Below are 16,804 nucleotides of genomic sequence, written 5' to 3'. Positions count from 1 at the left end.
ATTATACTACCAAAGAGCAAAGAGAAAGCAGGCAGGTTTTCTTGGGACATTTATCACATTCCTCAATTATTACCTTCCCCTTACTACTTTTCATCCATGATGATTAATATATTTATATCCTCGTGTTGTTGACCTGTTTATATTGACAATATATGCTACTGATAATGTGATTAGCAGGGAAGGAGAGATAAGGAGATGTTACCATATACCAAAGGCCTTCAGAGGAGAGTAAAGCATTCTGTTGCAAGGTTACTCTTGGTGCTAGCATTTAGCTTATTGCAAATTCAGCATATTGCTCTTCTGACATAAATAGAATTATACTACTGTATCTTCCCATTTGTCTGGAGGACAATTATCTGATACTTTACGTATATTCAGAAGTCAGAATACAAGCCCCAAAAGCCCTCAGAGTGGCCACAGTTTGCTAAAAGCAAATGCAATAAATCTTGTGCCTAGTATATAAGGGATATTTTATACATATTACCTTATATAACTCCCATAGTAATCTTTTGTGATAGCCATTGTTGCCACATTTATAGAAGGGGAAATAAATTGAAGCTTCTGAAGAGGTTGTCGACCTTGTCCACAGTCGTCTATCTAGAGAGAGAGAGAGAGGGCTGCAGCAGCTGAGATTTCAGCATGGGTTTGTGTGTCCCCAAATCCTCATGCTGAGTGCAGGTGCTCCCATTTTCAGCCATTTCCACAAAGATTTTTTCAATACTAACTTTGTGACAGGCCCTGGCATCCAGGATTAAAGACAGTTGTACAGAGTCTTATAGAATTCCTTTATCTGTTTTTTTGGCTGCAGTAAATATGAAGGAGACTAGAAAAGAGATGAGGCTAGAGGACAGTGACATTGTCTCCCTTAATGACTGTCACATCTGGAGGGTGAGCACAGCACCTAGTAGGAGCCCAGTAAATATATGTTGAATGGATGAGTGATATTAGTGGAAAGCGATAACTAACTAGGAGAGAGAACCAAATAGGAAAAGGATATAAAATGAAAACCGTAATTGTCTTGGACCATTTAGTGTTTGAATAAGCAAAAACCTTGGTAGCCCCCAGGCGGTGAAGAGCCTCTCAGTGTGCTCACTGATGCCCATAATGATGACTCAGGGCCACTAAGTGACCGTGGTGACCCAGGCCCTGTGCAGCAGGGAGGGAATCACTCATGAGTGTGACATCCAATTTAAAAATAAAGAAGGCATCTAAAACATTTTAGAAAACTTTTCATTAAAAATGGTTTTTTCTCCCTTAAAGTGTGTGAAAGGGCTAAACTTCCTTGTCTTGGAAAAATCAGATATTGGAGTAGCTCTTTCTCTAATGTTACTGGATAAAGGGAGATAATACATCATATAATTTGTTTTCTTTTCCCTAATAAGTTGTAGCATTAAAATTTCATACCAGGTGAATCTTTTAAAAATTCAAATTATATTCTTTGGAAGATACCTTATAAAAAACTATGTATAGTATACAGCATATAACCATCTATAGTACTGTAACAAGTGAATAGTTTACATAAAACAACCTTTTTTGAGCAGTGTCATCTGAGAGGATTATGATGCGTTGAAATAATTCATGTTTGGAATATCATTTAGCTTTTTATAAGGAAAAAATGAGGAAATTATAGGAAACAATTGAAATGATTTAAATTTCATTATTCAACAGCATCGATGCGCTACTTTCTTGTTTCAAGAATGTATCTATTAACAGTGATATTTTGCTTTACAGCTTTTCTGGGAGAAGAGGCTACAAGGACTTAGTGCATCAGATGTAACAGAACAAATTATAAAAACCATGGAACTACCCAAAGGTCTTCAAGGTATTATCTAAGTTCAGTTGAGCAGACATTTATTAAGTACCTACTGCATGCCAGGCACTTTGTCAGCTGCTGTGGCTTCAGCAATGACTGACAGGAGCTCTTTGTTTTAGGAGGTCGTATGCCTTGCTGGATGACGTACCTCTTGTGTTTTTGTAAACCCAGGCAGAATGTACATGAAAAACTTGTATGTTGCAGGGATGCTTCAGTGTAGTATATTATCTTAGATTTTTCTCTGTGTAAAAATTTTGGCTTTAGGTTATGTTCATCATAGAAGTCAACTCGTGCTGCTTTTAGTGCTAGATGCAGATGAGTAACAGAATTTCTTAAGCTTCCTGCTTATAGCAGCATCTGGCCCTACCACCTGCCCTTTCTCTCATCCTCTTACTAAAAGGATAACTAACAGCTCTCCTTCTGCCCCTCCTTCCACAAACTGGTGCTCTAAGTAGCAGTGGAAACAGATGCACTTTGGTCCAGCAACAGCAGCCAGTGAGATCTGGGGTGCAAAACTCAGTGGCTGGTCTACCTTTCTTATTATATGAGAACTCCAAGTTCTAGAGAAGCATTGTTTTTCAAGTATTAAAACTTTGCCATCTAAAGCTTGATATATTGTGGATTGCTCAAAAATCCTCATAATTTATGGTTAGATTACTGCCTTATCCTTTTATTTCTTGGAAATGTTGGCCTTAACTAGTTAAACTGGTTTAGGACCTTAAGGATTACATTTAAATGTGACCATGGTGCCAGTATCTTACAGGTAATCAAGGTGTGCAGTTATGAATTCTCTGGTTTTGGATATTTTGTTAGGTTTTTGAAAAAAGCTGTTAAAGCCACAGGTACATCTTGCATTGACTTTTTCTTTGAAGTCCTGAGACAAAGAAAGTAATTGTCGAGATATTGCTGGAAGTTCATGTTAAAAGCCGCAAGGAGAAACTATACCAGTACTCTAGGAATACATTAGAAGGGATGCTTGAGTATACTCACTTCACAAGGTCTCACCTCATTAAAATAATTAACATTGCTTAGGAAATATAGCCAACTTTTAAAAAGCTTAGTACCTTGGAAAATGGCATTTTAAAGTTCAGTAAAGTATTATAAAAATGCTCAGCTATAAGCAAGAATGAGAATTTTTTTTTTTAAGTAAGAAAAAATGCTCAGCTATTTTGTTACTATTTCTGCAATATGAATTATTTGGTGTATCATATCTATTAAGTAGATATGATATTATCCTTTGCTGCTTTGTCTTACGTCAGTTTTACATATGTGATCCCAAATGAATATAAAAATAGCAGTTGTTTTAGGTCACATAAAGTTTGCTCAGCACATTGAAACATTTCCTTTAACTAGTACGTATTTCTCATTGCAGGAGTTGGTCCAGGTAGCAACGATGAGACTCTTTTATCTGCTGTTGCCAGTGCTTTGCACACAAGCTCTGCACCAATCACAGGGCAAGTCTCCGCTGCTGTGGAAAAGAACCCCGCTGTTTGGCTTAACACATCTCAACCCCTCTGCAAAGCTTTTATCGTCACAGATGAAGACATTAGGTAATGCAGTTTAACATGACTTTTAAAACTTGGGTTTTTACATTCAGGTATATTTTATATTGTTCATTAGGTTCAGTGGCATGTCCAGGAAGTGATATATCACCCAGAAAGTGATACTTTTTTTTTTAACAGAGTTTTTCAGAAACTAATGGAAGGTGAAAAAAGACCATTATAACAAGCACATGCTTGAAGGAGGTATAAATGCTGCATGCCAGGGTCATGGTCATGGTCATGTCCAAAGGACAAGTACCAGATCAGTTGTATTCCCTATGCATCATTTTTGCAGTGTCTTTTGCAATTTGGGATTCTTACTTTCTACTCTACAGAACCTCTTTCTGCCAGGCACAGTGGCTCATGCCTATAATCCTAGCACTTTGGGAGGCTGAGGTGGGAGGATCGCTTGAGCCCAGTAGTTTGAGACCAGCCTGGGCAACATAGTGAGACCCCATCTCCACAAAAAATTTTAAAAAATTAGCCAGGCATGGTAATGTGTAACTGTAGTCCCGGTTACTTGGGAGACTGAGGTGGAAGGACTGCTTGAGCATGGGAGGTCGAGGCTGCAGTGATCTATGGTCACATCACTGCACTCCAGCCATGGCAACAGAGCTAGATCCTGTCTCAGAAAAATAAAAATAAAATAAAGAACTTCGTTCATACGGTCATTCCTTTTCTGATTGCTTCCTTCATTAGTTTGTCTGGAAACCAATCTCTCTTTAAATCAGATGATAGTGGTGATGTTTTTAAGCTCACTTGTTACACAGTAGAGCAAGAAGACTAACAAGAAAGAAAGAAAAAGCCACAGGTAAAGCAGTAAAACAGAGCCAGGAATGAGACAAGACACAAATTATGTCTACTGACATCTTTCACTCTTTCTAAGGCTGGCTCACAAGTTAGGGTTTCAGCAGCAAATGGTGAAAGGAAAACATCCAGCTCAGATTGATAGAATCCAGAAAGTGGAAGCAAACCATTGCACAGGAAAAGCAAAATCACTCCAGTTAGTAAGACCACAGAGCAATTCTCATGTGGGTTTTTTTGACCTCACTATCATTGTGTTATGGTGATACTGTGGATATATTGCATTTCCTTTAAAAATATGACCTTGTATATACATCACTATTTCTGTCCTCTGAATGTAAATCAGTTTTATTGGAGTATTATTCCTAGACAAAACCAGCAGATGGCACTTGTGAATCATCTAATTTTAAAATGCTTTATATTTGTATTATTTTTTTAAATCCGTACAAAGTTGACATGAAAATGTTTTTAAATGGATAAGTCTAGCTAGATTTATAATGGGAAAGCCCTCCTTGGGTTTTGATTATTTTGCAAAGATAAAAAGTGGTACAGAGTTGTATTCATATGCCTTGATGGCATATGAATATGAATAAAGTTTCTTAAAACCTTTATTTTTTAAGAAAACAAAATAAACTGTAAAATCAAGAAAAGGAATCAACTTGCTCATTGGATTGTTCTTACCCTTGAGGAAGAAAATTATTCCAAAGACAAGTTCTTTTCCATCTTGGAATGAATACTGAATTAATCAGCAGGGATTCTACCAGGTCCTTATGGGTGTTGACAGAGGTTCTCTGAGTTATATCACAGGAATGTTGATGGCTTCAACATCAGATCTTTTGATAGTTGAGGAAACTATTTCAAAGCCAATTCTGGATGATTTCCTTTTCGGACAAATTTGTCTAACAAATTGCTCAGTTGATTTAATTGTTATGACAGAAATTTGGAAGAAAATGCTCCTTATTAAATTAGTACATGTTCAAAATAAATTACTGCAAATGGAACTGTTACTCTTTATCTAATTGTGTATCCAATATTCTGTCTACATTAAACCTCCAACTGAAGAGCCCAGCAAGATACATCTCAAGTATTTTTAGCATATTTGATAATATTTGCATTGAAGGGTACTTTAATTTTCTAATACTTTGTAACAGAGGTTTACAAACTTTGCAGCTTAAAACAACACCCATTTATTAGCTTGAAGATCTGTGGGATCAGAAGTCTGGGCCTGTTGTGACTAGGTTCTGTGTTTGGGTCTTACATGTGTCACTGGACTGTGTTCCCTTCTGAAGCTTAGGGCTCTCTTTTTTTTTTTTTTGAGACGGAGTTTCGCTCTCGTTACCCAGGCTGGAGTGCAATGGCGAGATCTCGGCTCACCGCAGCCTCCGCCTCCTGGGTTCAGGCAATTCTCCTGCCTCAACCTCCTGAGCAGCTGGGATTACAGGCACGTGCTACCATGCCCAGCTGATTTTTTGTATTTTTAGTAGAGACGGGGTTTCACCATGTTGACCAGGATGGTCTCGATCTCTTAACCTCATGATCCACCTGCCTCGGCCTCCCAAAGTGCTGGGATTACAGGCTTGAGCCACCGCGCCCGGCCCAGGGCTCTCTTTCAAACTCATATGGTGGTTGCAGAATTCATGCCTTGTGTTTTAGGGCTGAGGCCCCTGTTCTCTTGTTGGCTATGGGATGGTGGCTGTCTCAGCTCCTGGAAGCTGCCTGCAGTTCCTTGTCTCGTTGCTCTTCCATGTACCCCTTCATGCTTCCTTCAGGAAGAGCCTAGCTCCACTAAGGGGTCCTATTAGGTCAGGCTCACTACAATAATCTCTCTCTTGATTGACTGGAAATCAGTTGATTTGTAACCTGAGAGAATTATATAAGGAGTGCACGGGGGTGTGGTGGGGAAGGGAGACTGTTGGGGATCACCTTGGAATTCTGCCTACAGCAATGGGCAAATGATTAAATTTCAGCTTTCACAAATGTGGAAAGTAATGCTCAAGATAGAAGAAATCAATGGCAAATATTAAAGTTTAAGATAAAAATTCTCCATTAAAATTACTGCAGATTGTGCCACTTGTTCCATTTTCCCCGTCTTCCTAATGAGGTTACTCTAGGACAGCTGTGCAGATTCTTGTACTCTGTTATTAGTGAGAGACTGCCAGTGAAACCGATATGTCATTTGTCATAAACTTTGAGTCACTGACCCAGAGGTGAGACTAACCGTATAAGAAATAAACAAATGTGTTCTGCTTGACCCTGCCCCATTACATGAAAATCCGTTGAACTCCAGTTTCTTTTAATATCACAGAGGCTATAGAGCTAAGGCTGACCCAATGACAGCTTCCCTCTTTTTGAAAATTCATTTAGTGAAAGTCTATACCTTTTAATTCTTTGTGTTGTTTCAGAGTTTAATAAAGATATCCAACATTTTTGTGGGTTGTAGTCCATATATGTCACCTTCACTACCTTGGACATAGTCTCATTTGGTCAAAGGGGTGTGATCTTGAGTAGACTGAATATAACTTGGCAACTGGTTGAGCCCCTGTGGAGTGAATACTCAGGGACCCTTAGTGCAATCTTCCATAGCATTGCTCCTCTACCCTTCTGCTGCCCCAGGTTTGGGAAGTGCTGCAATCTGTCTTCCTCAATTATTGGTAGAGAAAATTACTTTTATTTTTCAGTAGAACTCTTAGTATATTCCTTGTTGCATCTTCATCTCCCTCTCTGCATCTTTCCTTATCTCCTTTCTTGTCTCAGGAGGTTTGTCCTGTTTTCTGTTCTGCTGACCCTCCCTCCTCTGTTTTGCTGTATTCTTGTTCTCACTGGAACCTTTACCTACTAGTCTTCTCTCTTCTCTTGTTTTTCTTCAGCCGTTGCCTCTCTGCTTGGGTCTGGATGTCAGTTTCTATTTATCCTGCTTTGCTTGCTAGACACGTTTTAGGATTTTCTCTCTTACCCTCTGGGGGAGCTACTTGGTTTTTTTTTTTTTTTTTTTTTCTTACTTTATAAAGATTAAGTATGTACGGATAGCCTTTCTTCCTGTGCTTTGTTCTTCATTGATGGATCAGAGCTTTCTTAATGACTTGGGGTTATTAGCCATCACTTTTGAGATTCCTTTGTAATCACCGAAACACAGATTACAAAGAGAACACGAGAACATGTGTTCTTAAGCAACTTACTCTCTCAGTTGAAGAGAAGCTTTTCAGTCTCTGTTATCCACGTGCCGGATCATGTGTTCCTGGCTCCTTCGTGGTGACCTGTTGCCTACAGACCTGGGAACCCAGGAGAGAGCTCTCTCCTAACTAACCTAGACACGGAATGTCAGTCAAATCCCAGCTTATCATGGCTCTGCTTCCTCCATCTTTCTCAGTGCTTCCATGAACAAGTCACTTTTCCTTCATTATTTATGCTCCCTCCATCTTTTATTCCTAAGTTATTTCTAATTGTCTTTATAGGAATAAGCCCAAATCTTGACACAGTTGACATTTTCAAAGTTGAAGGAAAGGTTACTGTCGTCAGTCTACTCTTTCTAGAATTTCACGTGTGATGAGGGATAGCTGCCTGTGTGAACATCCCTCTTTTTGGCAAGGCTCATTGGTGAGATTTGATTTGTGTGTAGAAGCAACCTCTGCAAAATCTGAAAAGGCAGTGTATTCTTCTGAGGAATTTAATGATTTTGAAGTAAGGATGAACTTCTATAGCAGCTTCAGTTTGTTATTACTTGCCAAATTCTCAGTACTTTTTAATTCTACTTTTAAAAAGGAAACAGGAAGAGCGAGTACAGCAAGTACGCAAAAAATTGGAAGAAGCACTGATGGCAGACATCTTGTCTCGAGCTGCTGATACAGAAGAGATGGATATTGAAATGGACAGTGGAGATGAAGCCTAAGAATATGATCAGGTAAACTGACACCAGTGAGAGTAACTTGAAAGTTAGATGTTATGTTTTCTTGGCCGGGCACAGTGGCTCCTGCCTGTAATCCCAGCACTTCGGGTGGCTGAGGCAGGCGATTGAGCTCAGTAGTTCGAGATCAGCTTGAGCAACATGGCAAAACCCCATCTCTACTCAAAATACAAAAAATAACTGGGCATAGTGTCATGTGCCTGTGGTCCCAGCTATTCAGGAGGCTGAGGTGAGAGAATCACTTGAGTCTGGGAGGCAGAAGTTGCAGTGAGCCAAAATCGTGCCACTGTTCTCCAACCTGGGTAATAGAGTGAGACCCCATCTCAGAAAAAAAAAAAAAAAGGTGTCATATTTTCCTGTTATTTTCCCTTTATGGGCTCCTCAGCAGTGAATGAAAAAGCTACTCCTCTGTTCGGGTCATGCATGTGCTGTTGTTTGATTCTTCTCGCTGGATTTAAGGACCATATAAGTTATTGCATCCATTTGTTCTCATTCTGGGAGGAAACTGGCACCCCTGCAGTCACTTGCAAGGGATCTAGTCTCCTTTATTAAAGCCAGGTGGAAAACCTCTAAGGTGTCACTAGAGAAGAGCAGCAGCAGAAGAAGCAGACTTTGTCAGGTAGGGAGGAATAGCCGCAGGAGAGGAAGATGGCTGTCATTTCCATCAAAGTAGCCTCCCAGGACATACTGCTTCCTCTTTAAAATTATGGTGTTGAAGTAGGCAAAATCTCTCCCTTTTTCTAGGTTCTCCCTAGCACAGATTTGATGCAGGGAGAACAAGAAAGTTACTGAAAAATATAATAAATATTTTACCTTAAAAAATACAGATTTTAGGCTGGGCATGGTTGGCTCACGCATGTAATCCAAGCACTCTGGGAGGCCAAGGTGGGTGGATCACGAGGTCAGGAATTTGAGACCAGTCTGGCCAACATAGTGAGACCCTGTGTACTTCTTAATTATGAAAATACAATTAGCTGGGTGTGGGGGAATGCGCCTGTAATCCCAGCTACTCCAGAGGCTGAAGCAGGAGAATTGCTTGAACTCAGGAGGTGGAGATTGCAGTGAGCTAAGATCGTGCCATTGCACTCCAGCCGGAGTGACAGTGTGAGATTCCATCTCAAAAAAAAAAAAGAAAAAAGAAAAAATACACATTTTAGGCTGGGTGTGGTGGCTCATGCCTATAACCTCAGTACTTTGGGATGCCAAGGCAAGCGGATCACTTGAGTTTGAGACTAGCCTGGCTAACATGGTGAAATCTTGTCTCCACTAAAAATACAAAAATTAGCCGGGTATGTGGTAGAATAGCTGGAATTTTGTAATTCTAGCTACTCAGGAGGCTAAGACACGAGAATTGCTTGAATCCAGGAGGCAGAGGTTGTGAGCCAAGATGGAGCCACTACACTCCAGCCTGGGTGATGGAGTAAGACGCTGACTCAAACAGCAACAACACAAATAGGCATTTTGAACTTATCTCAAACTCACATTCCAGGCTCATAGCTCTGTGGGCATACAATGTGTTCAGAGGGGCACCTGCCTATCTCCAAGGCTTTCTGTGGTCTCTTGCTTCCATTCTGCTTTGTTTTTACAGACCTTGTCTTCCTTTTTGCACCCCAAAACCGATTTTTATTAGTTTCCTTTGAAGCCAAAACAGATGGAGGGATGGGGGTGCTAACATGATGTCAAGTCAACAGAGCCTCTCTGAGAAAGTGACATTTATGTTGAGCCTGAAAGATACATAGAAGTGAGTCAAGGGAGGTTTGGGTGAAAGTGTTTTCATTAGAAGGAACAGCAAGGAGAAACTTGGTTTATTTAAGGAATGAAGAAAATATCGTGTGTGGTTGGAATGTAGTACGTCTAGGGAGGGGCAGGGAGAAGGTATGGGTGGTGAACCTACTCACGTAGGACCTGTGGATTGTTAGGGAGATGGATGACTGCTTGAGATTGATCCGGAAAATTAGTAGAAATCACTGCAGAGTCAGTAGCGTGATCAGATTTGCTTCTTTACAAGAGCCCTATGGATGCTGCATGAATAAAAGGGTTGGAGTAGGGAAAGCTTGGAAGCAAGAAGACCAGTTGGGACGTTGCTGCGGTAGTCTCGTAAGAGATGACGGTGGCTTTAGGAGGAGGACATGCCGATGGGCTGGGAGAAAAAGAAGAGACGGGTAGATCTGAGATATTATCTGGAGATGGAATCACATGACCAGGTGACAGACTGGAAGTGAGGGTGAGAGAGTAGCCAGGATGCCTCCGGGTTTTCATTTGAGCTGGGTGGGAGGGAATTCTGTTGGGTAGGGGAACAGGCTAAGGGTAGGGATTGCAGGGAGGGTGAGTTTAATTGTTAACACTTCCGTGAGTGCCTTTGTCTTAACCAAGGAGTGGCTTATGCCACAGCAATGCCAAAATCCAGTAATAAATATAATGTCTTACATTTACATGTCCACTCATGGCAGCACTGCTGGGTCACAGTTTCCTGACTGTACAGAATCATTTCAGGCTGGGTGTGGGGGCTCAGGCCTGTAATCCCAGCACTTTGGGAGGTTGAGGTGTGTGGATCTCCTGAGGTCAGGAGTTTGAGACCAGCCTAACCAACATGTTGAAACCCTGTGTCTACTAAAAATACAAAAAATTAGCTGGGCATGGTGGCAGGCACCTGTAATCCCAGCTACTCAGGAGGCTGAGGTAGGAGAATCGCTTGAACCCAGGAAGCAGAGGTTGCAGTGAGCCAAGATCACGCCATTGCACCACAGCCTGGGTGACAGGAGCAAAACTCCATCTCAAAAAAAAGAAAAGAATCATTTCAATCCAGTTTGGTGCTATTCTATTTTAGCTCTTTTTCTCCTCCCTTGTTGAAGACAGGAAGGTGCTGTGTTATTACTTGGATTTTGTTTTCCAAGCTGGCAAGGATGTGTTTATGGGCTTTGATGAGTGTACTTAATATGCTGAAAGTCTTTCAGAGGGAAGTCTGAAGTGTGTTTCTACTGTCCACGGCTTCAGCCATGCCATCTCTGGAGCACAGAGCGGATCTGGATCTTACCTGATACAGCTTCTGCACCATTGCTTCACAGTGGACTCTCAGAAAGCCCTTCTCTTCTGTTGGAACTTTCTGGTTTTCTTTCAGACTTTTCTCATGAAATCACTGTTTCAGATAATCAATGGTCACTAACTGAGGTTTTACTAGACTTTTGCTTCCTTTACAGATTATTTTGCAGATTGACATCCAGGCTATACCCTTGTTTATGTGAGCAAGCCTGTGTTGTAGGCACTGGCACTATACTTATATAGAAGTTGGCAGCTGCTCATTGTCTTGCACAAATGTGGATAATAGTAGTAACAACTAATGTTGAATGATTAGAATTTTAATTGGTTCTTTAAAAGTAGCCATTATTTTGGCATGTTAGGTAGGAAGAGATTTAAATTATGTATGTCACCTTCTAAGCTTGAGAATGGCATTATTAGACCAAGCCATTAGACTTGTAGATTGGGGAAGATTTAGATGTACTTTTTTTTTTTTTTTTTTTTTTTTTTTTTTTTTTTTTTTTTTTTTGAGACGGAGTTTCGCTCTTGTTACCCAGGCTGGAGTGCAATGGCGCGATCTCGGCTCACCGCAACCTCCGCCTCCTGGGTTCAGGCAATTCTCCTGCCTCAGCCTCCTGAGTAGCTGGGATTACAGGCACACACCACCATGCCCAGCTAATTTTTTGTAGTTTTTTAGTAGAGGCGGGGTTTCACCATGTTGACCAGGATGGTCTCGATCTCTTGACCTCATGATCCACCCGCCTCGGCCTCCCAAAGTGCTGGGATTACAGGCTTGAGCCACCGCGCCCGGCCTAGATGTACTTCTTAATTAAGAAAATTACAGTTACCTTGCTCAGATAACCTCATATATACCTAAAAGGTTTAACAAACTAGAGCACGACCACGTGATTTAATCAGCTGTCTATAATAACCTGTGGCATAGGTAGGACTTAATTGGCAAAGGATGGGATGTGGCCATCTTCATGGCTCATAAGAGACAACCAAGGTCCATTCAGGTCTGCCAGCCTCTTCATGCCTCAGCTCTTTCAGTTCCTCCTTATTAGTAAGGTGGATGTTTATTCATTTATTTGTTTGGTTAGTTAAATAACAGGTTGCAATTTACAGTGTTACTTAAATTTTACAATCCTAGAGAAGTGCCAGCTTATTAGACAGATATTTTAGGAGTGATTACAAGAAGAAGATGACTAAAAACAAAGGTGTGAAAATGTTTAGCTATCCATGAGATAGCATATCAAAAATATTTCCATTTGTAGTCACACAGTGCCATTTCACCCAGACTAATCAATAGGAAGACTTGGGTGCACACCTGTCATCTGTAAATGCTCTCATGTAAAAGAAATTGTGAAGTAAAATAAAGTATGAGTAGAAATTTTTCTACATTTTCTCAAAATATATTTGGGTTGGGATGTATCTATTCTGCATTTTCATTTGTATGACCTTTGAATTCTCTTTTTATGCTGAAGTAGTTAATTGTAGATAGAAAATATTGCATAAACATATAAAAGAACACACGTGATTTCTTTGGAAAATGAACAGGATAGTAAAGGTTATCATCAAAATAAAACACTTAAAACAGTGAGGTGATATGCTGAGCACTTTTTATTTATGAAGTGCTATAACTAAATGCTCACCAAGACTGTGAAAACATGATTCTAAGTGGAATTTATTCTCTAATTCTTTTTCAAGTATTGCTGACCTCTCACCTGATAAATCACTGGATTACTTAAGTTTGTTCTTTTTTTTTTTTTAAACAGGTAACTTCTGACCGACTTTCCCCGAGAGAAAATTCCTAGAAATTGAACAAAAACGTTTCCACTGGCTTTTGCCTGTAAGAAAAAAATGTACCCGAGCACATAGAGCTTTTTAATAGCACTAACCAATGCCTTTTTAGATGTATTTTTGATGTATATATCTATTATTCAAAAAAATCATGTTTATTTTGAGTCCTAGGACTTAAAATTAGTCTTTTGTAATATCAAGCAGGACCCTAAGATGAAGCTGAGCTTTTGATGCCAGGTGCAATCTACTGGAAATGTAGCACTTACATAAAATATTTGTTTCCCCCACAGTTTTAATATGAACAGATCAGGAATTCTAAATAAATTTCCCAGTTAAAGATTATTGTGACTTCACTGTATATAAACATATTTTTATACTTTATTGAAAGGGGACACCTGTACATTCTTCCATCATTACTGTAAAGACAAATAAATGATTATATTCACAGACTGATTGGAATTCTTTTTGTTAAAAAGCACACATAATAAAGAGCCCCTCATTTACCTTCCTGATTTAGATTCAACTCTGATCCCTGGGCCTTAGGTTTGAAATGGAGGTGGTGGAAGGTAGTGCATACATTTGCAGTATGAACTATTGCCTCTGGACATTGTGAGAATTGTGCTTTCACCAGAATTTCTAAGAATTGCTGCGAAATACCATCTAGCATGTGTCATTTTTTTTCTTGCCTGTGACTCAGACTTTTGGTAGTTCTGTAAGAATAAGGCCTTTTCTAACCTTGGGCACGAATTAGATTCACAAGTACCCTTCAGGTGTTACTAGAAGTTGTCCATGTTTATTGGTTTTTAAAGAATGTTTGGCACTCAGTAACGTCCACTAGCTTACTGAATTAACAGGTGTAGGTCAGACTCTTGGCTATAATGAGAGGCAGCTTCTAGGCAGAGTTGCTTAATGAAAGGGTTTGTAATACTTTACAAACCATTACCTGTACCTTGCCTGGCTTCCAAAATATTAACATTATTTTTCTGTTGAAACTCATGAGCGTAACTTTCATTACCATTTGAATTTATTGATATTTAATTATAAAAACTAACATTACTTATTAAATAAGTTCTAAAATCAAAACATAATCTGATACCAAGGAAGGGAGTGAGTGGTTATAAGCAAATTAAAACGAATTTTGATAGAGCAAAAGTAGAATTATTCTATAAAAAAGGTGTATTTATTTCTTCTTAACTCTTGAGTTCTTTTAAAATTAGACCCTAAATGATGCAGTCAGGAGTGTGGACAGTTCCACATGAGTGTCACCTGTACATTTTGTTAGCACTACCTCCAGTTCCCAAGGCAGGGAAGAAGAGGGGAATAGTCAAAGCAATATGAGTGGCTAGGTGTGGGCTGCTGTTTTTCTGGGACTTTTATGCCAAACTACATAAACACTTTTTGGAATTTCTGATTTATACTCAACTTTGATCCCTGGGCCCTAGGGCCATTAGGAGAAGTTTCCTTGGAGAAGTCCTGCTGATGGATGGTCAGGGAAACTTGTAGATTCTGGGAGGCCGATTGGTCAAGGATGCCTGCCCTGGCCCCATCAAATTGTCCCAACTGGGGTGGGGTGAGGAGTCATAGTGATTTCTTTTTAAAAAGCCAGTTTGACTAGTGAGAATGGATGTCCAAGGGCTTTTCTCTTCCTCCCCCAAGTCCATGATTCTTCATTTGTGATCAGGGTTGGGAGCTTCACCTTGGTGATCATATATTCTTTTTACAAACCAATCCAACCAAGATATATGTGCTTTTATAAACAGCTTGTAAAAGCACAAACACAATGTATACACATATAAAACTTCGATTTTTTTTCTTATATACTTTGCTCAGGTGGAGAACAAGGTATGAAAGCCATTATATGGTGTCCCTTGGGGACCATCCATAAGTCTAGGGTGTTCCCAATATACCCACAAGACAATATCTTCAAAACTTCATCACCTGATCCCCACAAACCTACCACCCTCTTGCATTCCTTCACTCTGGTAAAAGCAAGCCATCTTCTCCAGTTGTCCAAGGCAGAAGCCCTGGAGTGAGCCCAAATGCCACTCTTTCCCTTGCTTCTGACTTCTCATCAATCCTATTAGAACTACTGACTGCACCCCATGTCTCTCCTCCATCCCCATGATCACTGCCTTTGTATGAACTTCCTTTCCTGTCTGCTGGACTTTCAGTGGCTTCCTTTTTTGCTCACCTATCCACTTCCTTCCCCTTCCCTCTCTCCATCCCCCTTTTTTCCCCCTCCATATAGTCATCAGAAAGATCATCAAAACAGGCAAATGTGACCATATGATTTCCCTCACTTATCTTTGTATGCAGCTTAGAGTGGTTTTTAAGAGCACGCACTTTGAAATTAGGAGAACCTGTGTCTGAATCCTGATTTTGCCATTTGTGTGACTTGTCAGGTTATTTAATCTCTTGGAGCCTGTCCCTCCTCAGTGAAATAGGAGTAATAATACCTACCTCATAGAGTTGTTGTGAGGATTCAATGAGATAGACTGTTTCTAAAGTGTGTAGCACAGTGCCTGGCACATAGTGGGTGCTCACATTGGAGCACACTATTGTCCCTATCCCTGCAGGTGTTTTACCTCCCTTCCAAGAGGCATTTGCTAATAACCCTAACTACCGCCTATCCCTGTGACACTACTTTCTGCCTCAGCACCTAGTTTATTTTCCTTGTAGACATTTTCTAAATCTGTATTTTATTTATTTGTTGGCTTTTTGTCTATTTCTCTACTAGAATGTAAGCTCCATGAGAGCAAGGATATGCTTGTCTGATTTCCTGTTTACAGCCCCAGCACTTAGCTGAGTGTCTGGCACCTAGTAAGCACTCAGTAAATGTTTGCTTAATAAATGGAAGAATGGTCAAAAGGTTCTTCGTGATCTGACCCCTGCTTGTCTGTCTGGCCTCATCCTGCCACTATCTTCATTGCACCTTCAGCTCAAGAAAAACCTCTTTACTTGCTTCTTTGAAGTGCCCCTTGGGCCTCTGTGTCTTTGTACCTGTTGTTCCTTTTGCCTGAAACACCCTTGGCCTGCCTGTCTACACGGTGAGTTCCTAATCATTGGTGAAGTCTCAACTCAATGGCTACCTCCTCTGTGAAGCTGTCCCTGATTTCTCCAGGCGGATGTACTTTCCCCCTTCCCAGTTCCCACTGCACTTTGTAAATACCTCCATGGAAGCACTTTATTGTATTGTATTGTAATTTTTTTGCATGTCTGTTTCTACTATTAGACTGTAAGCACCGTGAAAGCAGAGATTGTGTTTTTTTCATCCTGATGTTCCCAGAGCCTAGCCCAGTGCCTGGCACATAATAGTTTGTCATTAAATATTTGTTGAATGAATCTGTGATTGAACAAAGAGTCATGCAGTTGGAAAGTGTTAGAAGCTGTATGTATTATAAAGGAAAGAAATGCCCTTGGTGGCTTCCAGGGTATTTTTTTTTTTTTTTTTTTGGTCTAAAAAGGAGATCTAGAGAGTGTTATACAATCTATTTGAATATAAGATTACTCGTTTGGATTTTAAAAATAATATAGATCTTCATAAATAATTGCAAAGATATAAAAAAGCTTTGTGATCTCTCAAATGCTATGAAGTCCAAAATAAATATTTGCACTATTAGTATTTCCATAGTAAATGCTATGAGAAAATGTACAGCAATAAATTTTGAAGCTTTAAAAACGTTTGTGTAAGTCATCTTCAATGACTTAATTCATGAAGGACATCTTTGGATCATGTTTCTTGGGCACAGGGGACATCAGACTGCGGGAGTGGGGTCCCAATGTTCACCGGGTGGGGAAGGCAGGGTACACCAGTCAGTTACAAGCTAATTAGCTTGGAGTAGCTGTGGGTTTGGACTTGGAGCAGCAGCTTGTCAAAATGAATGTCTCAAAGGATCTGGAGTGGACTTTAAAATTTCAGTTTGCATGCTG

The 16,804-nt window shown here is 40.0% G+C and overlaps 1 protein-coding gene across 2 annotated transcripts in view; it reads left to right on the top strand.

Annotated features, from left to right (window-relative positions):
* Positions 1–16,393, top strand: part of MBD2 (methyl-CpG binding domain protein 2) — a 72,229-nt gene extending 55,836 nt beyond the window's left edge. The window contains exons 4-7 of one of the 2 annotated variants that reach the window (XM_032293553.1): positions 1,732–1,822; positions 3,186–3,363; positions 7,918–8,056; positions 12,850–16,393. In XM_032293553.1, the coding sequence (XP_032149444.1) occupies positions 1,732–1,822; positions 3,186–3,363; positions 7,918–8,044 (396 nt within the window). In that variant the 3' untranslated portion in view covers positions 8,045–8,056; positions 12,850–16,393. Of the gene's footprint in view, positions 1–1,731; positions 1,823–3,185; positions 3,364–7,917; positions 8,057–12,780 lie in introns of both variants that reach the window. The other variant, XM_032293554.1, reaches the window with a different exon arrangement.
* The last annotated feature ends 411 nt before the right edge of the window (positions 16,394–16,804 follow it).

Source organism: Sapajus apella, unplaced genomic scaffold (genome assembly GCF_009761245.1).
Source record: "Sapajus apella isolate SASKATOON/1434 unplaced genomic scaffold, GSC_monkey_1.0 scaffold30, whole genome shotgun sequence".
Lineage (NCBI taxonomy): Eukaryota > Metazoa > Chordata > Mammalia > Primates > Cebidae > Sapajus > Sapajus apella.
The sequence above is the reverse complement of the archived record's forward strand: the minus strand, read 5'-3'. Positions and strand labels throughout refer to the sequence as shown.